The sequence below is a fragment of the Polyodon spathula genome, unplaced genomic scaffold (assembly GCF_017654505.1).
Source record: "Polyodon spathula isolate WHYD16114869_AA unplaced genomic scaffold, ASM1765450v1 scaffolds_3815, whole genome shotgun sequence".
NCBI lineage: Eukaryota > Metazoa > Chordata > Actinopteri > Acipenseriformes > Polyodontidae > Polyodon > Polyodon spathula.
In genome coordinates this window covers 1-27,573 of record NW_024475273.1, presented here as the reverse complement: position 1 = coordinate 27,573, position 27,573 = coordinate 1, and the positions used below count along the sequence as shown (strand labels likewise).

General features: G+C 43.9%; 2 protein-coding genes across 2 annotated transcripts; both read right to left on the bottom strand.

Moving 5' to 3' along the window:
• Positions 1–7,754: 7,754 nt before the first annotated feature.
• On the bottom strand, positions 7,755–10,378 carry LOC121312288 (zona pellucida sperm-binding protein 1-like). The gene is made up of 9 exons (XM_041244209.1): positions 10,316–10,378; positions 9,939–10,111; positions 9,649–9,746; positions 9,330–9,457; positions 9,014–9,194; positions 8,623–8,767; positions 8,425–8,500; positions 8,066–8,230; positions 7,755–7,909 (listed from the first exon to the last, which is right to left on the bottom strand). Exons 3-9 carry the CDS (start codon positions 9,681–9,683, stop codon positions 7,797–7,799), a joined length of 843 nt encoding a protein of 280 aa, XP_041100143.1. The 5' UTR covers positions 9,684–9,746; positions 9,939–10,111; positions 10,316–10,378; the 3' UTR covers positions 7,755–7,796.
• Positions 10,379–15,281: 4,903 nt separating this feature from the next.
• LOC121312289 lies at positions 15,282–27,383 on the bottom strand (the record flags this gene model as incomplete). Its single annotated transcript, XM_041244210.1, has 6 exons — positions 15,282–15,554; positions 16,452–16,573; positions 16,663–16,760; positions 19,912–19,928; positions 23,705–23,826; positions 27,144–27,383. Coding segments are annotated over 6 exons (872 nt in total), but the record flags the coding sequence as incomplete, so codon positions are not given.
• Positions 27,384–27,573: the final 190 nt, after the last annotated feature.

Below are 27,573 nucleotides of genomic sequence, written 5' to 3'. Positions count from 1 at the left end.
TTAAACGGTGTGCTGCCCCCTTCAAGGATCAAGAGAGACCAGTACGATCACTGCTAGAATGCTGTTCCTCCATAGTGGCCCGCACCGCTGCCAGCATTGCCACTACCAGCATTGTTACTGCCAGGGTGCCCTGCACCGCTGCCAGCGTGGCCATGGCTACAGTAGGAGGCAATGGGACCACCTTCACCACCGCCCCGACTAGCCTGCCCTCCAACCCACCTAGTGGAGTCCATACTGAGACCTCTGCCTGTGACCTAGAAGCTGTGAATTCCCATGTCTTCTCTACTTGCTAGTCAATTAGTACACTTAGGCTGCAGCTGTGTACTCACTCTCTTACAACGTCACCACTCTCCCGTGACTCTTGGTTTGAAAGGAAATAGCAATTGCACAGTGACAAAAGAGGTTGAACAGAATTATAAACACCTGCCTTTACGCTGTCACTAGAGTGTACAGCCATCATAGGTTAAGCGGGATTACTGTCCTCTGAGAAATTTTTAATGGAAAGTCTATTCTCCAGAGTTTCGCGTAGAGTTATCTTGTGAGACTTGAAAAATCAGTAATATGGGCTGTGTTGGATTACAGAAGCACCTGCTAACAAGTGCTGTCTATAAACCATCTGTTGAAGTCTGCGAGAAGGGCCCTTTCCATTGTGACTGAAACTGATCTGCAAGAGAAGACATGTCAGGGATGGAATTTGGGTAATAAATAAATAATCTGTCAAATGAGGGACAGCCCATTTTCACAAAAGCTAAAACATTACTGGTATATCACTTTTTTTTCTGGGGAAAAAGTCAACTGTTTACTTAAGAGAAATATTTGTGCATGCAGTGAGAAGAGCAAAAGCAGGCAACATTCATTTTAATTTGAAATAAAATGGCCTACAAATAAATATTGCTTCACGTTTGCTCCGTGTATGACCTTGTTATTCCTCAAAATGTTTTCAAACCTTAAAAGTGAATTGTGTCTCTGGTCAATGTAGTGTATGCCCTAATGCTGGTGCCCAGCAAACCAGCAGTTACTGAATGTTTCGATAATTTTTTTATGTTGCTGGAACTTCCAACAGGTTTAGGCAATACCATAAACTTCTGCGTTCTTAAAACTGGTGCTGACTGTTTGATGGGGGTGTACCTCTTCTTTGTTGGGGTGTTTGATGTGAAGTTCCGTGGGGAGTTCAATAAACATCTCTGGATGGAGAGTCTGCAGTGTCACGCTATAGGATTTTTAGCATTGCTGTCCTCGGAGGTCTCTTATGTTACTCACTTACCTGACTTTGTGAAAATAATATAAATCATGAAATAAGCTGTTTATCAAATGAATCTAGTTGGAGTCAATTGATACATTATTTAAGGGTTAAACTTAAAGATAATGACGACAAATCATACGAATTACAAAATAATAGCTACAAGTGTACGAAACATTCCATTCATTAAGCAAAGCGACGGTTCTGGCAGGGAACTCCCTTTAACCTTAGATCAAATCATGTAAATATCAAGCATATTTTAGGCGCTTCCAATACCAGATCAAATCGTCAATGGGTTTGCTAGTATCTTATGTGTCCATCACTAAACAATACGTGAAATCTGTAAGTAAAGGATGTATATCTTAGCTCAACCCATTATATCCCCTCTGTGCGGCAGAATTTACCTCCTCCTCCCCAGCCTCCACCTGCTTTTTGGCTTCGTCTAACGGGGAGGGCAGCTATCCTTCCCGTCCGCCCATGACTTCCCTACGGTCAGCCTCTCCACTTATCTGCAAGCTAATGTATAGGCAGGGGTACCTCGAAAGGCGAGACCAAAGAAAGGCCAACGAATGTCATGTAAAATATGTATAATGTAGCAGTGTTGCCTCGTCTATGTTTTAATAAATCTATCGCATGAGTTTTCTGACTGAACAAGGGTAACAATAGAAACTCGAGTGACATACAGCAGAATCCAATTTGTCTACTACAGCATTTATGAAAGATGTCAAATATTAAAAATAATAATAATAATAATAAAAAAAAAACCTCTGTTATTCATATATTAAGTTCCACTTGGAGTGGTACTGTCCAGGTTGCTTAGTAAAATTGCACTGCGTGTTTTTTTTTTCCTTTTTTTTAATTAATATGGAAAATGAATTGAATGAATCCATAATCTTATAACATTTGCTGTGGCCAATGTTTAGTTCTCTGACGCCCTCTGCTGGATACCTATTTTCCTAGTGAAAAGTGCTATCCCTGCTTGATGTCGAGATTCCAGGTACAGTAACTGACTCTTTTTGAAGTGCTGTGCATTGGTTGGACAGACACCAGGATTGTGTAGCACAAATGCTTTTCATCACCACAAGGCATTTGTCTTGCAGTTGGAATCCTGTACGTCTCTGCTAAGTTTACTACCAGTAACCACTGCAAACTGACCCTGTACTTCTAGAAATACAACAACCAATTGTCTGTTATTTCCCTGCCTGACAATAGTAGACTTGTACAGTGAATTGTGTCTTTTTGATGTGGAAAATATACTTTTCTCAGTTTCCCGCAGCTTACTCACAGGTGTAATCCAGTGCTAAGTTCAGTATGAAAGGCTATGTATGCTGTCACTGTAGCTGTTTTCAGGATGGTGATTTTTTGACTCATTAAATGGGAAACTGTATCAGTGACTTGACTTACTAAGATATTCAGCAGACACGGGTTTAGACTCATTCCCTACAGTCTTCTATGAGCCATGGGGGAATAAAGTGTATCTAGCTGCAACCAGCTGCTGTCAGCTCTGTGTGTGAAATAATATACAAGAGAAAAGGGTTACACTGTCTTAAGGTTCTGCAGTTTGCTCCAAATGTTCCCAAAGTTGTTGTGGGTCAGGGATTGGTGGTAAAGAATAGCGGGTAAGATTTATTAATTGGAGGCCAAAGTTAATCTATTTTAAACATCATACCGCAACAGTGGCACAGTCCTGCTCTCCTTCACAGTGGTGTTAAAGTCCAATTGTGACTTGGAGCTGAATGAAACTGAGCAGAAGACTCAACATTCTCAAACCTAATTCACAGTTTTTAGTGGTAAGAATACATTGTAATAATTAAAGTACATTTAAGATGTTTGTTAACTGCAGTTTTATAATTGGACAGTGCATGGGGAATATTATGTACTAATTATGCTCAGTATAAACTAGTGATTAACATGTGTCATGACACTCCAATTGGCAGATCTCAAACCATTAAGACCGAGTGTGGTAAAGTTAACTGACAAGCACACAGTTTACTGTACATGATTGTGAAACTTTGCCAAAGTCTGGGATTAATGGCCGTGTTCCAGTCCTAGACCACTAGCACTTATATGTTTTAAAGGTGTGCTTTGCCCCAACCTATAAGTCCTATATACTGTACTTAACATTATTGTCAATAATATTGTATAGCCTAGACAGGCTACCTGTACACATACATCTTTTTAATTAGCCTAACATTATTTCGGTACTACATTTTAAGTGCGCAACATATAACAAATATACGGATACGTCATCAGAAATAGTCAAATTGTGAAGCTCCCAAAAAGCTAGTCAATGTTTCCAAATGCAAAGAAAGCAAGAAAGAAAGAAATATTGCAATAGCCCCTAATACTAAACAGAATAACCTTCAATTGGTTATGATCCAACCTGCAAAACAAGACCGTACATCCCTTTCCATGTAACATTCTTATAGTAGGAAAATTAATGTAGCTGCCAGCTACAAACATGAGGCCTTGCTTTGTGAGTGGGGGGTTAGCATGAACAAAACAAACTATTCAGAAATGCTGCTCAACTAATTAATTTGATTCATCATTTTTAAATCCATAAACATGTTGCATAATCAATGTAAAAAGCACGTAAAAAATAAATCATTTTACAAAGTGAATGATTACAAAAATATAAATAACTGGAAATGCTGAGTTTTCATTTAATGTACTGCGATTTATGTGTACTGAGCTCCAGACAAATTAATACCGCGATTACAGGGGGTGGGTTGCTCGACCTATCAGAACTATGCTCTGTTATTCCGATCGACAAGCAAGGCAAGAGGGAAGCAGAAGGCGGGTTGCAGAGTAGTTATTGGGAATGCCTGGATGCGATTACAGGGAAAACCCAGTGACTCTGGGTTTGGAAGCGAGGTAAATAACCCAAGGCAAGATGGTCAGCAGCTGGAGCGAGAGACCGGGACAAGCAAGCACGGCTGCGCAAGACAGCGGCTATTAAATAAAACAAAAATAATTGTTACGTACTCGAGGGGACATGTGTAGTTAGCTGGGGGAAACCTGGCAAAGCCAGCGTGGAGTGATGGAATAAGAGAGCCTAGCTTGGAGACCCGAGCTGAGCGGTTTAGTGGTGGTGGGAGAACGCTGCATAAGCAGCACCTTTTGTTTGTAGTTTTATTACTGTGTTTTAGTTTCCTTTTTTCTTTTGCCTTTTGTTTTCCCCTTGCAATCTGACCTGCTTAATCCCTGCATCCACCTTAGGAAATGTGAGGATTTGTCTTGTTCCTCAGCCTTTTCGTAGCGAGGTTCTCAGGCTAGCCAATGATGTTCCATTTTCTCGGGCGTGAAAAAGATGGAGGAGAGAATCTTGGCAAGATTTTATTTCCGGGATTTTATTTTCTCATGTAGGTATACATAGGGAGATTCTGATTGATCAGGGGACAGCCTTTATGTCCCAATGCATTCAACAACTTTGGGGGTCCCTCAAAATATGTTCCATCGGGTATCGGTTTGTGATCCACAATGTGATGAGCTTGTGGAACAGTTTGATAAGACTAAAACAAAGGAAACAAAGAATGGGTCAAATTCTTCCTTATCTTCTCTTTGCTATCTGAGACGTACCACAGGCATCAACAGGCTTTTCACCCTTTGAGCTCCTGTGGGAGACAACCCTGGGGTATTCGATTCATAAAGGAAGGTAGGGAAGCAAACCAAAGCCGAGCAGAGACTATAGTAAAGCATGTGCCTGGAGTTGGTCGGTCGGTCATTTTGAGAAGATAAAGCTGGAGGCAACGCAGCATACTCAGGAGCAACAATATAATAAAAATGCTTGCATCAGGACTTTCCAACCTGGGGAGCAAGTGCTAGTACTCCTCCCCTCGTCGGAACGTAAGTGGTTTATGAAATGTTGCATTAACTCTGGCCCTCCTGTGGGCCTGGAGGCACAATGATCAGGGTCAGTTTCTCCTCACCCACAATGGACCCTACTGGTCAGGTGCTCAAGGGGACTCTTTGTCCACCAGGGGCCAATAACTTGCTGACACCCGTTCTTAAGCTCCAGGAAGTGAAAAGGGAATTGGTTTGGTTGACAGATAGGAGTAAATCACTGACCTTCAGAAGTGCTGCAATGAGGAAACTTACTGTAATTGGACATCACAAAATGCAGAATAAAGAAGTGTCAAATAATTGGGCACTCCAAGTATGCGATATACAACACATTTTGTCGGCTTCTCGGGCTGAATCCATCGTATTCTAGATTACAATTGTGTTATTAGAATTACATGTGGGTTGTGTACTGGTTTGTGAATGGTACACACACAATACGGTAGTACATTAAACAAAATTATAAAACACTTGGATAGATGTAAAGTAGCACACCCTATTGACCAAACACATGGCAGTTGCATCTCAAAAAGGAATCATCATTTCAGCACATAAATGCCTCAGAAGACAAAGAAAGTGTGAATATGCCAATACATTTATTACAAGGTTAAGTGACTTGCTCAGAGTCACACAGCGAGTCGGTCACTGGCAGATGTGGGATTTGAACCACTGGACCGCACTGTTTCCTTGTCAATATCAGGGGCGTAGAGTACATTGAGGCAGCAGAGGCACATTTGAAAAAATAAAAAGTACAAAAATATATCTAAAGATTTATTTATTTTAAATAAATGTGCCCACCTTATTTAAGTAGTTAACAGTGTGCAGGAATGTAGCATTGATAAATGAACATACAGACAAAGGTAATCCAGGTGCAATGTTATTTATTTTTATAATCCAAAGTCAGAGAATGAGAAGCAGGCAATACAGCGCCGTTTATTGCACCGTTTTAATCCACAGGTTGTTCCCGAAATAGTCCCGATCTTGCACACCCACACATAATGCAAAACACAAGTCTCCACAGTGAGTGCTAAAGTGCTTGTTGTGTGAATACAGTTATTTGTAAAACAAAAGTGCAGTGTAGTCCAGGTTTGTGCTGGCCTCTGACAGCTCCAGATTGTGTTAGCTCCTGAAATAACAGTATATCTAAACGACAAAACAAACACGTTTCCTTCCGGTTCAGCTTAACCATAACAAGACACAATCACTTCTCTATGCCCCCTTTTGTATTGTCAATCATGACCCCTTGGTTAACTAGTGCACCCACCTCTCCAATCTTACCCCTTCCAGGTCCAGAATTTAGTATATTGTAGCCCCGCCCCCTTTCTAGATAACTTCCTTCTAACCCCGGGAATCAATTGCCTGGTCATCCAGTCCAGGGCTCTCTGTTCCCTTTAAACAGCACCCTCACACGTCAGGAGAGTGATTTATCACCAAGAATAATTCCGGCTCTGGTCACAGAGAGGCTTAATTTATAGGTTTATACCAGACCTGTCAACTCTCCCTTATTTGCTGGGACTCCTGTTTTTTGGACCCTTCCAAACTACTGTTTAACCCCTTTGTCAGCAAACCCAAATACACACATATGGTTGTGCGGGATTAATTATTCACTCGAATCCCAGCACATGAACTGATTTGTGCAACCCTGTGCTCACATACTATTAAACTGACCCTGCACTTTGCACTAATGCTTTTACCAGATGACATTCCAGTCAAGTCTGTTCCTTTTGGGTAGGGGGTCTTAGAAACCAAACAATCATGTACTGACCAACAGGTTTGTCTTGACCCAATTCAAGAATTTAGCACCCCATTTAAAAAGCACAAATCAAATTGCGCTCCTTGTTAAGGTAAGCTTTGTCCCTCTCCAAGCCATTTGGTGTCACATACTGGAGTGTACCACATTAGTGTATGCTACCATCTTGTTTATAGGCTTCTCACTGGAGTAATTTTAGTACTTGTGGAAAAGACCGGTATATGAAGTGGCCAGAAACAGTCATGTCATTGTTTCATATGAATCTCAGAAACAGCCAAGACAGATGACAAAACACCAGTGCCACATGTATTCCACCTGAATATGCCCACGCAAGATCACATTGTATATCAATCCCTCCCCCCCCCCACCCACTTCCAAACAAACAGTGGCATGCAAAGGTGTTATACTTGTGTATAAATAGAATCCTGCAAGAGAGTGTCAGAGGACTTCTGTCTGCCCTCAATCCAAAGCCCTGTCCCACAGCAGGGACAGCCCAGAAGTAGCAGCAGCTACAGTTGCCATTGTCCAGCACCACGATGGCCCTATTAAAGCAAAATCTCTACATATACTGCACAGCAGTTTATTGGCCCTTGGTCACGGCTGCTACGCCATGTTAGATGCAATATACATCAATTGCAGCCTAGGTAATGTAGTATTTGGATAAACACAAGTGAACCCTTAGGGCACTACTGAATTGCACAGCAAATGGCAATGTACCAGCGCCTTTACTGGCACCAGCAGAAGAGGTCTCGAGTGCTCAAAAAACAATGCAGCTGTCACTTCAGGGTATTAAACCTCAGTTTACTGCAAACAGCAAATCCAACATGTTGGATAAATCGGCATCTCTAATCCTACTTAGATATGTGACCCCCCTCTATTTGGTGGAGGAATTGAAATTAAGAAAACCCACAAACCACTACAGAATTAACACAAGATAAAGGTTTATTCAAGTTAGAGACTGCTTCTCTAGGACCTGACAATTTGCAAGCCAATCCATTTGAGGAAGAGCATTATAACAGATACCAGGACCAGCAAACCAAGCAGCCACAGGAGACCATGGAAGTGCGTCCAGTGCTTCTCTGCAAGAGGAAGCAAAAGTTAGTGGCAAAGCAACTGTGAGCAAGGGAGGAATACAATGAAGCTTCAGTTCTGGCTTTGGCCCAGGGCCAGAACTGAGCAACACCACATGAAAAAGGCTAGTACTGCTTCAATGCAGAAGATCTCAAATCACTTGCCCGTTTGTTCATGGGGCACAATCTCATCCAAAGTGAAGGTTCCTTCGCTGACAGCAATGAAGCCAGCATGACCAGGAGCAGCTCGCTTGTCTACGTTTGATTTCCCAGGACAGGGCTTTCCTGCACAGCGCCCTCCAGCAGATCTTGATGTGGGAACAGGCATCTCTGTGGAAGGAGAAAGATATCAAGTGCCCAAAATTTAACCAAGGGAGCAGGACTTAAATACTTCAGGGGGGGGGTCTAAAAAGCTTGAAGACTTCATGCTACAGTAAAAATGTAAGGCTTAACCTAAAACAGCCAAACTTCAGAAGGACTCCTTCTCAGAAACCAAGTCCAAATAGTGCTTTTCAGGACCATACCTCTTCCATCAAAGCATCCTTCATTGCAAACACGACGTTCCGGGGAACACACTTCGGTTGAACACATGAAATAGATCTAAAAAGAAAGTAAATGGAGTTAGGAGCAGCTGTAGATCTGCTTTGGTCTAATATACCATTTATGACTAGGCATTTGGAAGCAAGCTTGAGTCTATACAATTGGACCACTATTAAACTCACTTCCTCATCCAAACGCTGCTTGGTCTTGTAGTCCAGGAACTGGAAGATTTCTATTTCAAAGCGTCGAGTGTGCTTGGATACAGGCATGTTATTGTATTTGACATGGAGGCCAGCAGCACTGCTGTAATCCAGGATGTTTGGACAACTGTGGGGGAGAAATTCAGAAGGGAGTCCTACAGCTGCCAACTAGGAGGCTTGAAGTGCATGGTAGCCATATTGTAATGCTAGCAGCTGCAACAGTCTAGCTTGCAAAGATTTAATTTAGATGTTTGCAGCCAGTCACCTAACCAGTTGCTGAACTGGTTAATGGTCACATCTGGCAGTTGCTGCTGGACAAATCCCTGGCATGTTGCTTTTGTCCAGACAAAGGGAGACAAATCAGGATACTCACCCTTCATAGATGATCACCCAGGCAGCTTGAGAGGACCGGGGATAGGCGATGCAGTAGTGGACCAGCAGAACTACACTGGGGTTAGGAGGGTTCACAAGCTGCACTTCCAGATACACCTTGCTTCCAAGCAAGACGCTCAGGGGCAGATGGGACTGTGGGTAGAAGCTGGTGTAGCTGGCATCTGCAAGAGAGGTGCATCATTGGTAACACACCAGCCATTGAAAGAGGAAATTGAGCCAGTCAAATCTAGCAGTCATTACCAGACATGATGCCAAACCAGACCAAATGGGAGAAGTTACGCATCATGTTCAATTACCTGTGGCAATCCTTAACCTAACCCCAAGCCAGCCAAAAGCCAAGGCTGCTGATGGAGGCGATGGGTTCACCACCAAGTAACCCATGCTGGCCAAGTTTCCTTTAGAATAGCGACATTCCACATGGAAACTGTAGTGCAGAGAGGAGACAGTGAAGACAAAGAATCCATTTAGTTACCAGTTGGCACAGATATTCCAGTCAATGACAAAACCATAAAGGCTTTAACTCCGATCATGGGGTCCCCACCCACTACAACCAGCAAAGTATGCTGAAAGAGGGTTAAGCAGCTGCCTGTTCCAAGCGCATGTAGAAGAAATTACCGATAAGGGCCATCTCTGGTAATTTGTCCATACATCTGCTGGATCCCCCGAACCAAACCACGAACTTCAGCAAGATAGATTGTAGTCTCCGCCACAGTCTACAGAAAAAAAAATGATTACAAAGTGAGAACACTGAAGCAGTTGAGGATTGTAATCAACCTGGCCAGCCCAAAACCAGTGGCATGCCAGTAGATTAGCACCCCAACACCCCCCTTAAACATATGGCTGTAAAAAGCATTGCAGCCTAGAAGTCCTAGTACTAACCCAAACCCCAGGAGGAGTGAACTTACAAAGACACGTGTCCCACAGCCAGTCACAGGAAATTTGAAGACCGCAAAGTCTGGAGTGCAGATTACAGGGACACATGAATGGTTTCCTGCAATTACTAGACTGCTCGGATCAATTTCTGGCTTGGTTGAGGTGCGGTATACGGAGAATACAAAATGCCCATCTGCAGTGCACGCTGAAAAGCAGGAAGCAAAGAAACCATTAATGCAAAATAATGAAACCATTTACCTGAAGGACCAGTCCCCTGTACAGTAAGGGTGGAAATCAGGTCAATTATCTCCTCCACCCTCAAAGTTTTCCTATACAAGCTGTTCAAAGTTACTCTGGACAGCTCATTAGATGAGCAGTGCTATATCAAAAGTGTAAAACCAAGCCATACCATCCAAAGGATAGTAACAATGGGAAGTTCTTGCATCCACACAACATCCATTGGCCACACACCATTGTGGATCAACATTAGGTGGACCACAAGCCAACTGCTGACTTCTTGGTATCTTGCACCCTGCAAGAGAGTAAACTTCAATGTTATAGGTTGTACAGGGAAGACCCTGTAGTTTAGGTGTTAATATCTTGTGTAGGGGCACATTGTATTCAATACAAAGCAACATGATGCAGCAACAGCATTGGCAGACAAGCAACACCAGACTTGAGCACTCTGGTATTTTGTGTCCAGTGAACAAACACTCACCCACATGTGGTACTAGACCAGGAACAGGACATTTGGCCTGTATATCTCCTCGCTCCCCAGTAAAAGTTGTGTAGAGGACTCTCAGGATATAGAAGTTGTTCTAGAAGTGAAAAGAGAGTTGGTCATTCTTGACAGGATTTTGATCACCAATAAAAATGGGGAATCACAGCTGCAATTGCCCTCAGCTTACCAGGATCTTGACATGACAGGCCTTGTAAGGAGCAGTCAGGATGTTTTTGCCATTTCCCTTCAAACTGTAGCCACAAGTCTTGGGAGCACCGATAACAGCTACCAAGTTGTTGGATTCATCTACAACAGATGCCACATTTAGAGCATGCTTTCCGTTTCACAGCACCCACATTACTGTGTACCAAGCCAACTCACCCATTAAATGGATATCTTGTAGCAGTCCCCCAGGAAGCTCCACTGTCATGCAAGTATCACTGCAGAGGACAGAAACCCCAAAGGGAGGGAGGGGGGAGCCTGTTGGTAAAGCTGCACTGGTTGGACATTTCATCTGCACCTGTACCCTTCTCCCACTAAGGGTTACATATACTAGGGTCAGGACATAATTCCCATTCTGGAAGAGAATCAAGGGAGGAGAGAGAGAGCACAAGCGAGGGTATTTACATGCATAGGAAGTTTAAAAGCAACAGTACAGAAAGCTAAAAATATTTACCAGCATCTTGACATCACAGGCTGTGTAAGGGGCTGTGAAGACATTCTTTCCTCTCCCATGCACCAAGCTGTAGCCACACTTTCTGCTATCATCTTGGACAGTTACCAGAGTGTTGGATTTATCTGCAAGAGGCAACATTGCCATGAGATTGGGTTATCCTCATTGCCAAGCAATTTGGGTGGGAAGTTATCTGGGACAAGGCACAACCTTACCCATCACAGCTACTTGTTCAATTGGTCCTTCAGGCAGCTCTATTGTCATGACTGAGGCTCTGCAGGCAGTGGGTATTGTTGGTTTTCTAGGAGTGGTTGTAGAGGGAGGGGGTTTTGTGGGCACTACAGCACCGGTTGGGCATTGCATCTGAACATAAGCTTGTTGTCCAGAAGTTGTGTAGCGGAGGGTCAGGATGTAGTGCTCATTCTAGAACAAGGAGGAAGTTGGCTTGATCAAAAAGTATAACCAGGAAACAAGCAAATTGCAGGTAGTTCACTCACACAGTGATCATGTCAGCAGGTGTCACAAATGGCATGCTTTGAAGCAACGACTAGAAAATCTACTAGGCACACTTCAGAACTATGAAGCCCAGTGTTTTTGTAACAATGCCTTCCACTGTTGTCCCCACTGAAGTGGGAGAACTTACCTGGACTAGTTTCAAAACTAGTCTGTTTACATTCCAAGCCTGCAGTGTTCTGATGAAGTTTCAGGATGGAGCAGCGCCTTGCTAGTTCAAAACAATACTGCCACAGAGCTGCATTAATATTACTACCACATCCAATTACTTGAAATTTCTATGGATTTCATTTACTCCCATTTCCCAGAAAAGGAGTTGTCAAGAAATGGCAAGTTACCAATCTGCCTGTGCTCCATTCTCCAAAACACATCCTTTTTGTTTTTAAAAAGAGATAAAACCTTGGGCCAAGAGGCCATAAAAGCAGGGTTTGGAATAATTGCATGTCAAAGCTTAGTCTTACCTGCCATCTGTACGCTGTCAAATAATCCCCAAATTGATTGAGACGTACACGTTATTTCCATTTACATATACTTGTAGTATAAAACAGAACACAGAATCATTTGTGGTAGCATCTTGTATTTCACTTGGACTCTCATCTAACCCCAGATGTAACTAAACACATCTGCTCACGAACTGCCCCGATATCAAATCCTAACTGGGTTTTTTATTTGCTCTTATTAGGACTGAAGTCATTGCATCTTGCTCTATTGTACTGTAATTCTTGATGTGTATTTTGTTTACAACTGCAAGTCTCCCTGGGTAAGGAAGTCTGCCAAGAACATAGAATTTTAAATTATTTGCCTTGGATGTCCCTACATAAAACCACTTGCCCCCGTGGGGGCAATATTTATGGTAGTGAAAACACAAGTACTCCAACTGATCATTCAGTATCACTGATCCACCTATTCCTCTGCTGGTGCCATCTGTTGGGAGTGCTTCTGGCATGATCTTTGTGCTCTGCAAACACAGTACATGCCGCGCTCTCTGTTCAGTCAGTGGGGATTTCTCAGCTGTAAACACTTCCTATTTGCAAGCTCCACTCAGCAGGAGATGAGGAATACCAATATACTGCGGCTTAAAGCACACGATCGGCTAAAAAAAAAAAAAAAAGGAAGTTCCTTAAAAGCCAAAAACAGAGTTGTTAAGTCACTTCTCTTCACCCCCTTCCCAATCTCTTCCCCTATAGTGCAGGATCTTAACTGGCACTTCATATAGTGAAACAGGAGCAGAGTTAGGGAAGAGAACAGCTAGTATACATTTTGTGCAAGAAAAGCTAGAACGTTTCTACAAGCCGATTGACAACCTCCCCCTTCTATTGACTGAACCAGTCACGGCACAAACTAATGCAGGGGTTGCTATTTTATCTGTAGTTTCTGAAATACAGGGGTGTTTGACAGTTCAGGCTCGTCTGTCTGACGACAATACATTCATGTTAATGCTCCCGATGACAGTAGAACATTTCTCCAAAGTTGGTAGCTGACATGCAAATGTCTCTGTTTGATAGACAGCTTTGCAGGGAAGGAGAGGTGGTCAGCTAAAATGAACTAGACAAAACAGCAAATGCATTCCTAATGGGAGATTGGAAGGTCTGGGGGTCAGCTTCCTTCCTAGTGGAACCAGCATATGTTTAGGTATCTGGGAGTGTTTAGGTGGGGAGGGGGTTCACGGGAATTGGAAGGGAGAGGTAGGCTGAAGAGCAGGCGTTGGCTGATCCAATTGTTGTTCCCAAGGTTTATTGGGCTGTTCAACAGTGTTCAAAGGTATTTCACAGGGACACGAGTCAGAGCCCCCAGTGTTGGAACAGCAGGTCAGCCCAGTGATACTCCAAGCAGGCTACTGTAGTTTGCAAACAGAATTGACAGCGCCGACAGATTGAGAAGAAAATAACTATGGATTGCATGCAGGAAAAATTCAAGAATGTTAAGGCAGTTCCTCCAATACAAAATGGCATGAATGGTTAGGTGCAGAGCATTCAATTACCCCTGCCTGGAAGAGTCTACCACTGCCAAGGGGGTATGCATTGTATTTGATGAATTTAGCTTTGATTTCTGTATGAAACAGCCATTGCCAGGTATTTTTATATATTATAAATAACCCACAAGTGTACAGGTTCAGACTAAACCAACTTCAAAATGGTGTATCGAGAACATAACTTTCTTCAATGGCAATGCATATGAAGTGTTGCAGTAGATAACCGCCTGCATAAACCAAGTTATTGTAATCCAGTAAAACTGGTTAGCAGGTGTGTACAGTACTATAGATCTTGCAACTACAATGTAGAAAAATGCACTCTGGCACTGCTATTGTGGAAAGACTCAACATTGGGATGCAGTTACCCAAATTAATGCAACGTACAATGAACCGCGCAGCTTTATGCAATTAGAGAGAGTTATGCGTCTAACCATATCATGCAATCACAATGATGCACGTAAAAAAGGGACCTGCCATATGCTATGCAACTAACCAATATACAAAGTGGCATGTACGCACCATTTTAAAAACCTTCTGTACCAGTGTTCTGGTTTTTATATATACCCTCACCCCTCCCCATGATTACCACTATCCGGACATCACAGGCTTCGTAGGGGGTTATGAAAAGGGTCCTTCCACTTCCCTGCAGCAAGGTGTAGTTGCAGTACACTGGAGCCTTGACGACAACTATCCATTTGTTGGAATAATCTACAAAAGAAAAAAGTTGCCATAAAATCCCCCTACTGTGCCATAGACAAAAGCTTACAGGTGTCTAGCAAAAGCCCAACTCACCTAGAAGCTCCACTAGGTCCAAAGGTTCCATGGGCAGCACCACCATCATGCCAGAGGAGTTGCACACCACATCTGGTGTGGGAGGGGTCCTTGTTGATTTTGTGGTTGTAGTTGCAGGTGCTTTTGTTGGTTCTCCTGCACTAGTCGGGCATTTCATCTGCACATACCCTACTTCTCCATCAACTGTTGTATAGCGCAAAGCCAAGTAGTAGTTCTCATTCTAGAATTTGCATAAGAAGGTTTAGGGTAAGAGGAAAGTAAATCTGAAGCAGACTCTGGAACTAGCTAATCCCCAATGAGGGATTTTGGGGCAACACTAACCTTAAATACAACATTAGGAAATCCAAGAGCAGTGCAAGTCAGGGCATGTGAAGCCAGCCCCATCATATGATCACTACTTGGGATCACTACTACTATCCTCCCCTCCCCCCTTATGGTATTAAACCATTCGGTTGCAGAAACCCCTTTACAGTTGTGCATTTACAGACCAAGTTTGAATAGAAGTACAAGAGTAGCCCATTAGCAGAAATGGATTACCAGAATCTTGACATCACACGCCGTGTAGGGGGTTTTGAAGAGGTTCCTTTCTCTGCTCTGAATCAAGGTGTAGTTGCAATTCTCAGGAGCATCAAGGACAGCTACCCACTTGCTGGATTCAGCTACAAGAGAAGTTTACATACAATTCCCTAGTGCCCTTGTCAAATTCATCCACATAGGGGCAAAGAGCCCAACTCACCTAGAAGCTCTACTAGTACCAGAGGTTCCTTGGACAGCTCCACCACCATACTAGAGGCAGTGCAGACCACAGTTGGCTTCCCACCACTGGTGGTCATAGTTGTCTTTGTAGTGCTTCCGGTGGTCCTGGTTGTAGTTGGGGTTTTTGTGGGTTCTCCAGCACTGGTGGGGCATTTCAATACCATATACCCTTTTTTGCCACCAGTTGTCAGATACCATATTTCCAAAACATAGCTTTGATTCTAGAACAAAGAACATATGTAATATACCCAAATTGATTGCCATGGTTTTAAAATGATCATACAAGCTGGAAAACAAATTTACTCTTGTGATTAATAGAAGGCCAAGAGGAAAGCAGAGCAAGATGGGCCAATCATACCATCATTGCCCAACAGTATACTGAGCATCAAAAGAAACTTCCTTATTACAACACATTTTCAAAAAAATGCATAAACCGCCAAAATGATTATATCTATAGAAATACTTGATCATTCATCCTTGACCGTGACATGCTTGCATGACTGACTCCAGCACATGCACTTAAAATCACCCAGTTACCGAAACATTTGATTGGACATGGATAGGGAGTGTTGAATTGCAAGGTTGAATAAAAGGAATAAAGAAATACAAAAAACAATGCCACATCTGTGGAGAGCAGAACCTTCATGCAAATCAGCATGTTGGAGGCTGGACTAAGGCAGCGTATTGTGGCTCGCCATTTTGGGTGCTCACAGCCAGCAATTTCAAAACCTGGGAAGACTACAGAACCAGACACCGTCAAATGACGGGCCACGAACTGGGAGACCAGGAGTCACACCTGCTTAAGAACGACAGATCATTTTGGCATCTTTGTCAATGGTTAAAAAGTCATTGCACCTGTCAGTTTGATCACATGTAGTATTTGGATACTAGTGATACTTTTGATGTTCAGTATATGAAGCTTTATTAAAAAGCGCAGAAGTTTGGTTGGGGGGAGAAGAGAAAGCACACAGTATGGTGGAATATCTAGGTGATCTCATGGATGAATGGACAGGGTCTGGAAAAAAAGAAATGGATTGACTATGCAAAAGGCATCATTTCATGCAAAATGACACAAAGGTGGAAAGTGTTCACCATCTCCAATTAGTCCAAACAATTACCAGTATCCTGACATCACAGGCAGCGTAAGGGGCTATGAAGAAGTTCCTTCCACTTCCCTGCAACAAGGTGTAGTTGCAATGCTTGGGAGCATCAATGACAGTTACCCACTGGTTGGATTTATCTACAAAGAAAGAGGGAAAGTTACTATAGAAGACTCCCTCCACAGTGTCAGATATGATGCTCCTCCAAATACTCAAAAGCCTAACTCACCTAGAACCTTCACAAGTCTTAGAGGTTCCTTTGGCAGCTCCACCACCACACTGGAAGCTGTGCAGACCACAGTTGTAGGGGCCTTGGTAGTCTTCCTCCTGGTGGTTCTGGTAGTAGTCTTGGTCAGCTCCCCAATGGGAGTGCTGGTCGGCCCCCTGCTGCTGGTGGTTCTGGTAGTAGTCGTCCTCCTGGTCGGCCCCATGCTGGTGGTTCTGGTAGTAGTCGTCCTCCTGGTCGGCCCCCAAATGGTGGTTCTGGTAGTAGTCGTCCTGGTGGTGGATCTGGTAGTCCCTGCTGGTGGTTCTGGTAGTAGTCTTGGTCGGCTCCCCAATGGTGGTGCTGGTAGCTCCTGGTGGTCCTCCTGCTGGTCCTGCCTGTTGGTGTAGTAGTAGTAGTCGTCCTCCTGGTCGGCCCCCTGCTGGTGGTTCTGGTAGTAGTCGTCCTCCTGGTCGGCCCCCAAATGGTGGCTGGTAATCGTCCTCCTGGTAGTAGTCGTCCTCCTGGTCTTGGTCGGCTCCCCAATGGGAGTTCTGGTAGTCCCCCTGCTGGTGGTTCTGGTAGTAGTCTGGTGGTAGTCTGGTGGTAGTCGGTCGGCCCCTGCTGGTGGTTCTGGTAGTAGTCGTCCTCCTGGTGGTGTAATCCCAATGGGGTGGTTCTGGTAGTAGTCGTCCTCCTGGTCTGGTAGGTCTTGGTCGGCTCCCCAATGGTGGTGCTGGTAGTCCTCCTCCTGGTGGTGGTCGTCCTCCTGGTCCCCCTGCTGGTGGTGGTGGTTCTGGTAGTAGTCCGGTGGTTCTGGTAGTAGTCTCCCCAATGGTTGTGCTGGTCGTCCTCCTGGTGGTGGATCTGGTAGTCGTCCTCCTGGTGGTTCTGGTAGTAGTCTTGGTCGGCTCCCCAATGGTAGTCGTACTGGTCGTCCCAATGGTGGTTCTGGTAGTAGTCCTCCTGGTGGTTCTGGTAGGTGGTTGTGCGTCCTCCTGCTGGTGGTTCTGGTAGTAGGTCGTCCTCCTGCTGGTGGTTCTGGTAGTAGTCGTCCTGGTGGTCGGCCCCCTGCTGGTGGTTCTGGTAGTAGTCGTCCTGGTTGGCTCCCCAATGGGAGTGCTGGTCGTCCCCCTGCTGGTGGTTCTGGTAGTAGTCGTCCTCCTGGTCGGCCCCCAAATGGTTGTGCTGGTAATCGTCCTCCTGGTGGTGGATCTGGTAGTCGTCCTCCTGGTGGTTCTGGTAGTAGTCTTGGTCGGCTCCCCAATGGGAGTGCTGGTCGTCCTCCTGCCCCGTCCTCCTGGTGGTTCTGGTAGTAGTCTTGGTCGGCTCCCCAATGGTGGTTGGTCGTCCCCCTGCTGGTGGTTCTGGTAGTAGTCGTCCTCCTGGTCGGCCCCCAAATGGTTGTGCTGGTAATCGTCCTCCTGGTGGTGGATCTGGTAGTCGTCCTCCTGGTGGGTCTGGTAGTAGTCTTGGTTGGCTCCCCAATGGGAGTGCTGGTCGTCCTCACCCTGGTCGGCTCCCAAATGGTAGTCTTCCTGCTGGTGGTTCTAGTCGTCCTCCCACTGGTAGTTCTAGCAGTCCGTGTTGGCTTCCTAGTAGTCGTTTTTATTGGACATCTCATGTGCACGTAGTCTCCCTCAGCAGTGGTAATGTAGAGCAATGTTAAGATGTAGCTTCCGTCCTGCAAGTGAAGAGACAGAACTAGTTGGACAGAAGGACATTACGCTTTTAGATTTTCCCACCACAGAGCCAAGCTACTGACATCCTGCAATGAAAGTTACACTTTGCCAACACACACAAATGGTCTTCACAAATTAGACCAACAGTACAGCTATCACTTAATATTTAGCAGTGTCTAAACTAATTACCCCATTATAATATCAACCTTAAATTAGTTCTGTTGAGGTGGGGGTTGAAACAGGATTCGCCAAAGATCTCATTTAAGGATAGTTCTCCATTTTGTTTGTGCTAAGAAAACAAATCCTGGTGTGGTCTGGTTCTCACACGGCTTGACAAATAGCCAGTGGAGAACCATTTGTAGCCGAACCATACCGAGCCCTCTGGTCGGGATGTGCCATTGGAGAAGGGGCATTAGTCAGCAGATGTGAAAAGATAGTTTTATGTAGGTTGTAGCATTCTAATCTGGAGTTTGATTTCTAATATAATGTATGGTTCCCACCTGTATCTGGACATCACAACCTCTGTAGGGGGTTGTAAAGAAGTTCCTTCCTCCTCTTCCCTGCACCAAACTGTAGTTGCAGTAACTGGGAGCATCATTGATATCCACCCACTCATTGGACGGACCTATACAAAAAAAAGTTACATTACCTACCAAGACAGATCAGTTCCCTCCCAAAAGAATTTGGGGCCAAATTCAGACTCACTCAATACTAGAACTTGAAGCAACTCAGAGGGCAGCTCCACAGTCATGCTGGAGGCTTTGCAGAGAGCAGCGTCAGGGAGAGTTGGCATTACAGGTTTCCAAGTAGTTGTTGGCTCTCCAGCAGTGGGTCTGGTCATCTCCCCACCAGAGGTTCTAGTAGTCTCTGTTGGCTCCCCACCAGTGGCTGGACATCTAATGTCAAAGTACCCTCGTTGATCAGCAGTTATGTAAAGCAAGGTCAAGATGTAGTTTCCATTCTGAAAGTGAAGGGACACAAGTTGAAGACCAGAAGGACTTTGTCCAAAATGAGATTTACTGTCTGTGGAATAGTCTGCTTCAACTCTGGGAGGCTTCCATAGCTGGCAAATCGCCTTGATCCGAGTTTAGTGTTACTCAATTTATAGTGTACTCCACACCTAAACCCCTACCCATAGTCATGCTTACCCACTATTTTAACCATGTCTTAGCAGCAGCAACATTAAAATGGTGGCACCATAAAGCCAAATTTGCACCCCTGGGACAGTTGAGGCTTTTCAACTCACACCCCAATGCATTCAAGTGTAGTCCTGCTGTGAAAAGATACCAGAAACGGTTAACATTAAAATGCATTGCAATACGAGTTAAAGCTGAACTGTCCCAGTGAACATTCCCATGGTAACCTAAATGCATGCCTGCCACAGGCATAACCCGGGTCCTAGAAGAGAGACTGGAGCACACTTGCTGTGTAACCGAGATTTTAGAATCCAACACATTAACAAACAATCTTAGATGGGAGAATTTACACCCCTTCCCCCCTCCATGCCTTCTAGAAGAGGACACATATCCTGTAGCAAACTATGCTAGTGTTTGTAGCAATAGTGTACAGTATTAACACTTCTCCAATTCACCGTTCTCTTTGCACTTGCTACGAGAGAGAGAGAGAACATGAAGACACAGTTTACAGCACGAATTATGCCTGCACAGCATTCATGATGTAAAAAGCAGGTTCATCTGCACTTTGTACACGAGTAGCTATGGCTATTTAGTAACCTATTCCATCACATTAAGCATACAACATTAGAAAGAGTTACAAATTAAATGCAATTCAGGAAAAAGCTACCGGCAAGATACCTACTGTAACATAACCAAACTCAAATACAATCTCAGTACAACTGCCAACTTCAGGAATCCTTCTACTTCATTCAGTAAAAGGGCATCTACTTGCTGTTACGGCATTGAAACAACTGAAATGAACACAACTTGAGCTGCTCAAATACAGGATGTCCAACCCTTGCTGACAAGATACAAGGAAGGACAGGCCAGTTTTAACATGCTTCACTGCAACAATTGAAAAAGCACATAAAGCTCCATCTAAAGGCTTTGCTGGTCCGACTTCCTTACCTGATATTTGCCCCAGTCTGATGGTCCTTTTTGGCAGCTAAATCTTGTAGCCATTTTAGCAGCAGAAGCTGTGTGCACAATACACCTACACAATTCAGATTACAGATGCGTTCAGTCGATTTAACCACCAACGATTGACTACTGTACCAAGGAACCATTTTGAATATCATATTTTGGACTGGGTTTACAGTTCCAGATTGTGAAATCAATAGCTTTGAAATGAGGGATTAAAGTCTCAGCCTTTAGTTAGATAGTTAGGGCTCAGAGGAAGCTAGGTTTTGTTTGTTTTCACCTTTTGTTAGAATAGAAAATTAGTGTGCTGGAAAAACACAATTGTTGGTATCGTCGAGCAAGTAGCTAGAATAGGATTGAGAATACAAATGTTACAGAATGTAATCATGCAGCTGTGTTGGTGCGACATCAAAAGGATACAGAATTCTATTGGGTACAGAAATACCAAATTTAATACCAAACAAATTAACAAAGAGCCAAAACCCACCCGATCAATCAGGTTAGCGTTTTGTTGATGTTGCGTGCAGTAAACCAACATTTAACTACACCATGTACAGGTATGTTGGTTTACCATTTGTGGAGCTACAGTTGGAGCAAAGTTGAGCACCCTTCATGCTACCTTTCAACTCCTTATGATGTTCTTTTGTTGATGTTGCCTTTTTAGTTAGCAAATCAGGAACAGTCATTGGCAAGCTGTGGTACATGATTTAACAGGCTTCAGTTTTCCAGTTTACACTGAAATGTGTTTAGCACATCCCCTACAATGTGTCAGATTTACTGTCAGTCTGAACTGATAAATTACCTGTTTAAAAAAAGCAAGGGGGTCAAGGGCTAGGTTATAAAAGGCTACAATGTATATACACACACCCAGCCATTTGTTCACAGGAGTAAGGGGCTGTGACAAATACAATGATTCTTGGTTGGAAATCTCCCTCCCAACCTGTGAGGGCGCCAAGCAGCAAGAACAGAGTTCCCTGGACAGGCTGGCCTGACAGTTCTTTCCCAGGGTTCAAGGGAAGTCGGCCAGCTAGAAAGGGGGCGGGACCGTTGCAATAACCCAGAAGGGAAGCTACGTGGCAACCGCAGATTGGAGAGGAGGTTGCACTCGTTTAACAAGGGGTCGTCTGTTCCTTTGCATTTTGCACCCAAGACTGAGAGACCTAATATAGGGATACCAGTATTGCAAGTGTTTTGTCAGCAATTTGCAAACAATTGCAAGGATAGCCAACACGGTTCCGGAGCCTTCGTCAAGAGCCAGCACTAAGCCGGAACAGCACTATTGTCAAACCATCAGCCACCATGAGAACTACTGCATGCACCCAGGACTGGTGACAGTGTTTGTATTATTGTGGGTGGATACTTACCGTTTATATTTTGGATCTACAAACCCATTGTTTACCCCGTGCAGTACATGTATTACCGGGGGATTGTTTCTGGTCACCAGACCTGGTGAAAGATCCAAAAGCCTTTGCAGACCAGATTACAAGTCTGTCTGCTAAATTCACACTGCTCATCACCCCTGCACCTATTAACACTCTGCCACAGGGGCACACAAGTGGCCGCTTGCCTTGGACCTAGTGATGGGTTAAATCTGGCACTACATGCAAATCAAAGAAACTACAAAATATCACAAAGTCCACCAGAAGCCATAACAGGGGGGGGGAAGGAATACAAAGTGCTATGCAATTCAATAGCTTAGAAGAACAAGCAGGTTTCAGTCAACGTCATGAACATTGGTTAGTTCTGTAGGGGGATGGAAAGCTTTTGGCCATAGCTGTACATTGTGGAATTGGCACATCAAGATTATATAGCTGGGTACCAAGTCACCGCCTTTAAATTACTACATGTTCTGCCTTCAAATATTACTGAAGATTAATAGCAAGTACGCTTTTTTCTACAAATCAAATTGAGGATTTGAATGTGATGTACTCCTACCTGTATCCGGACATCACAAGCCCTGTAGGGGGTTGTAAAGAAGTTCCTTCCTCCTCTTCCCTGCACCAAACTGTAGTTGCAGTAACTGGGAGCATCATTGACATCTACCCATTCATTGGACAGATCTACAAAGAAACAAGGATTCCCATCAACTACCAGGATTGATCAGTTCCCTCCAAAACCATTAGAACTGAATTCACACTCACTCCATAACAAAACCTGAAGTGGCCCAGAGGGCAGTGCTACAGTCATGCTGGAGGCTTTGCAGACAGCAGTGGGAGGGAGAGTTGGTTTTGTAGGTTTCCCAGTAGTCACTGGCTTCCTAGTAGTTGTAGTCCTAGTAGTATGGGTTGTTGTCTCTACAGCTGGACAAGCCATTTGCACCATCCCTCTTATCCCAGCTGCAGTTGTGTAGATTATAGTCAAGACATAGTTTTTATTCTGGAAAGGGTAGGCACAGGAACATCGTCATTGACACCAAGCAATTATAGTGGGGAACATTTCAACTGAGCTAGTTAATCCAATTACTAGTCGATTTAGGCCAGCTACATGGCTCCGATTCTCCTAGTTAACCCCTTAAGGACCAGGATAGTATTTACACAATCATACCAAAGTGGGCTTATAAGACCACGATTGTGTAAACACAAGGGAGAAAAGAAAAACCCACTGTTTTGAGAACTTCAGGGCCACTGTACTTTGTAGTACAGGTTTGAAACTCTCAGTGGCTAGGGGGGAGGACCAAAGTTTGCTTCCTAATTTTTTTGGTTGCTTTTGAGGTTCCTCAAAAACTCATCTTGTTGGAAGCATCAAGAGGAAGGTGTAGGTATTCTTTGTCCCTGTAGTGGTAGTGTTTGGTTTTTGTTCACCAGCACCACTTGGGCATTCCACTTCCAAATGTCCCAGTGGATGCAGGAGTACTGTTCCTACAATTGTTCTGGCTTTAGAAAGGTTGGAATTAGGGCCATTTGTATTTAGAACTTGCCCCCAACTTCAATGACAATTAGACAAGTTGTTCTCCAGACACACTAAACAGTGACAGGAAGGCAGCTGCCACTATCCCCCAGTCTCTAGTCCCCATCTGATGCTACTTCTAAAAAGAGGAACAAAGACTTCATGCCAGAAGCAAAAGCAGGGTCATTTAGGTAATCAAAGTTGTCAGGACAGTGCTCAAAATCTAAAATGCAAAAGGCTGGCTGAAGGCAAACATGCTTTCAAGAGTCACCTTCAGATAAGCTAGCCCCACCTTTACTAAAAAAGGTTCCAGAGAGTTCCAGGGTTCTACTATGCCACAAGACATCAAGACAGTGTAATTGACTATATAGCGTAGAGTACACAAACACTGAAGAGAATTACCAGGATCTTGACATCACAGGCGCTGTATGGAGCTGTGAAGAGGATCTCGTCTCTTCTCTCCACCAAGCTGTAATTGCAGGACTTGGGTGCATCAATCACTTTAACTGGCCTGTTGAGTTCACCTGCAACACAAATGTGTCCATGCGTTCACATCCAGGATAGGACTAGTCCTTGATAGTTGCTAGTGCAAGTACCCCATCGTAAAAATGTTCAAGTATGCACATCCTTCTTGTAACACACCTAGTACCAAGACTTTATCCAGAGATCCTCCAGGCAGCACCACAGTCATGTTAGAGGACCTGCAGACAGGAATGGGTTTCCCCACAGTGGCTGCAAGAGGAGGAGGCAATTCTGTAGGGCTTCCAGCACTGGTTGGGCATTCCATCCGCACAGACCCTCGATTCCAAGTAGCTGTCCTGTACATTACAGTCAGGACATACTTGTCTCCCTAGTAGGAACAGAAAATGACCAAGAGTAAAAGTTGAATTTCTCAAGCAACTGCCATGTAAGGATGTACACAGAATGGCCAGTAAAGCCCGATGCAACTTCATGGATGAACATGTTAGCTCAAGGTCAAACTGAAATTTAAGGATTACATATCAAGCTAGCCCCCAGGTAACCATGAAGTGCTCTAATGTCACTTGAAATGTACTTGCCACTTGCTCAACAAAACAGCCAGTGTAGGCAGTTGTAAATATTATTTTCTCCAGTTGCAGAGAGAGATTGTAATGGCATCGTTCCGCAAAGTCACTAGTCACAACGATTTCTTTGCCAGAAAGATCTGCAATAAAGAAGACATCATTACAGCAAGTGCAAGTCTCCGAAATTCCATTACAGCTTTAAGCCAAAAGATAAAAAGGAACACAGCATAAGACGCATTCACCATGCACTGCTTATTTACACCAGCTAAAACCAGGCATCAGTGCTCTGTCACCAGTTGTTTGAATGGCTTTCCAAGACCCAAAAATAGTGGCCAATGTTGTGATAATCAATGCTGCGGAATGCCCACCTCAAGGTACCAAGGGGAGTGAAGGAATAAAATTGCGAGTCTGTATGTATAGGTGCCTCCATTAGCGAATTCACAGGAGGCTTTGTCCTAGAGAGAGAGAGAGAGAATATAACAAACGCACCTTTCACTCCAATCCCCCACCAAGGACCACTGGGTAGAACCACTGTCATGCCATCCTTGTTGCAGATGGTAGCAGACACATCTACAGGATGTACTGTAGACAGTACACTGGATGTTACTTCTGGAGTTGCAGGGCTCTCAGGTTGGCAAGTTGGTTTTGACCGTCCACCAGCATGACAAAGTGCAGATACCTCTCCCATTACACCATCAGCATGCTGGAATTGGATACTCAAGGCAAAGCTACCATCCTTAAAAGAAAGAGAGAGAGATTCTGTTATTGGCATATTCAGTATTGCTTGTACTGAAGTAGTTTACTGGAAGCATGCAGCAACATTTAATAGCCTTAAGGGGGAAGGAGAAAGTATTCAATATTCTTACCACTAATGCAATTTGACAGCTTTGGAAGGAAGCAATCAAGATGATGTGTCCAGTCTTCACTGGAATGAGTTGATAATTGCATTTCTTGGCAATACTACCGACAGGTATTGCCTCGCCAAACCCATCTGCAGAAGACAAATTCCGTGAGTTCCCTGAACAGCAAGTTTGTCCACATGCTTATTATACAAGGTCTGTTCGAGGCTTCAGTTATAACCAGCTAGCTAAGAACCCTCTGCAATTGAATGTTTGCATGGTTCACAACTTCAATTATGTCAATTAATAAGGAGGGGTCGGTTGACACACAGATGCAACTCACCTCTCACTTTGACTGCATCAAGACTTCCCTTAGGCAATTTGATCATCATGCCAGACTTGGCACAAAACACTGATGGCAAAGACTCTTCAGGTGGGACTGCAACATTAACTCCGGTCCTACAAGACATGAGTGCCTGCCCTAGCTTCCCTGGAGCCATTTGATAGTAGATGTTATAGAAATAACGATCCATCTAGGAGGGTCAAAAACAAGATGGCATCACTGGAGTTCTAATCTTCACAGTATCCTGTTCCTATGGGTAGGAAGGCTACCCTAGTTTCAGATTAGGCAAGTGAACAGCCAAATTGAGCAACAGTTCCAATATTTATATGGGAAAATAAACCCATTCTATATTTATAGACATGTTGTATGGGCACACAAGTGAAATACCGGCTTGGTCCTTTCTTCCTAGGCTACCATGCAGGCTGTTTGTATATAGAGCATAATATTTCCTATACTGGTGGAAAGCAGGATACACGTACCACTCTCCTCACGTGACATCCATTGTATGAAGTAGTGAAAGTGATCCTTCCCTTTGAATCACTCAACAGTTGATATTTGCACTGAACAGCAACTTCGTAAATGGATACCCATTTGTTGAATTTATCTACAATTGGAAGGAATTGAGTGAGGATTTGACATGACAGCATTTTGACATGACAGCATTTCTCAATTGGCTACACAGCAGCAGTAATGGGAAACTGGCGACACAATACATCTTGCATTTAGTTACTCAGAAGAGCTACAAAACACTGACAAAAATACATAAAATAACAGATCCCAGATACCATCACTGAAGTGCACCCAAAACTGACCACCACACCAAGTCAGTACTTTAAATCTGAACCAAAACTCAAAGAGGATGCTGTAGTCCTGGTGTTCAAGGACATATACTATAGCATACATGCAACAGTTTCAAATGCAATTAGTTGCAACAAAGTATATGGTTCAAAAATAATTACACCCATACATTCCAAAGTAGGCTGTCATTTATTGCGCAGCAGAAACAACTCACTTTGTACACGAAGTGCTTCTATTGGTCCTGCTGGGAGTTTGATGGTCATGCTACTCTCACCACAGATTGTAATAGGGCCATCAGGTGTGGGAATTGGACAGAACATATGCACATAGTTGTTTCTCCACATCAGGGTCAGGACATATTGCCCACCCTAGAAGCAAAGGGAAGAAATCAGGTTGAATGGGAATATTATAAGCAGCATCTGCGCTTGTAAAGCCAATACTGTCTAGTTCACAAGGAGCCACAATTAACGTTTAAGTTAGTTGTAGACGTGGAACAGTAGTCCTGTGGCATTTGCTTTGTTGGTTTAACATTTACACTGTACAAGGCCAGCAAGTTCATATCCGATGGCAAAGTAGCAGTCTTTTTAAGTTAAAGTCTGCAACCTAAATCTTACCAGTGCCTTCACATTGCAGCCTTTGAAGGCAGTTGTAAAGTGGACAACTCCCTTTTTCTCCAACACCTTGTATCTGCACCACTGCGTAATCTTGCTTACTTCAACAAATGTAAAGGAGACTGTGGGGGGGAATAGTTACAAGGAGATTTGTTAACCAGACCTCTTCCAGAATTAAACAGATACCAGGATAGCAAGAACCCTTACCTCGCACTTTGAGGTCCGTCAACCTTCCACCAAACAATTTGATGGTCATGTCTGCAACACCATTTGTGGTTGCTGAAGCCAGGGTGGTGGGCTCTTCTGTGCTATCGGGAGGAGGGTCTCGTTGGGCAACAGGTAGATTAAATACACCATAGGGCCCTACAGAGGCATCATAGACACTGCTTGGCAACCTGAGACCTCCAGGGAGGGCAGGAGAGTTGAGTTCACTGGCAATCTTAACAGCTGGAGAAAGAGCTTCAGCCAGCACCAGATTTATATCAGTAAGCACAGAGTAGTCAAAAGAAGACACATGCTTTCCATTAAGGTCACCAATATCTAGGTCCTCAAGATGATAGGAATGTAAAGTATCAGGGCCTTCCTTTTCAAGATCTGCAAAGGCAGCAGAATCATAGCCTAGGGTTTCAGAATAGGT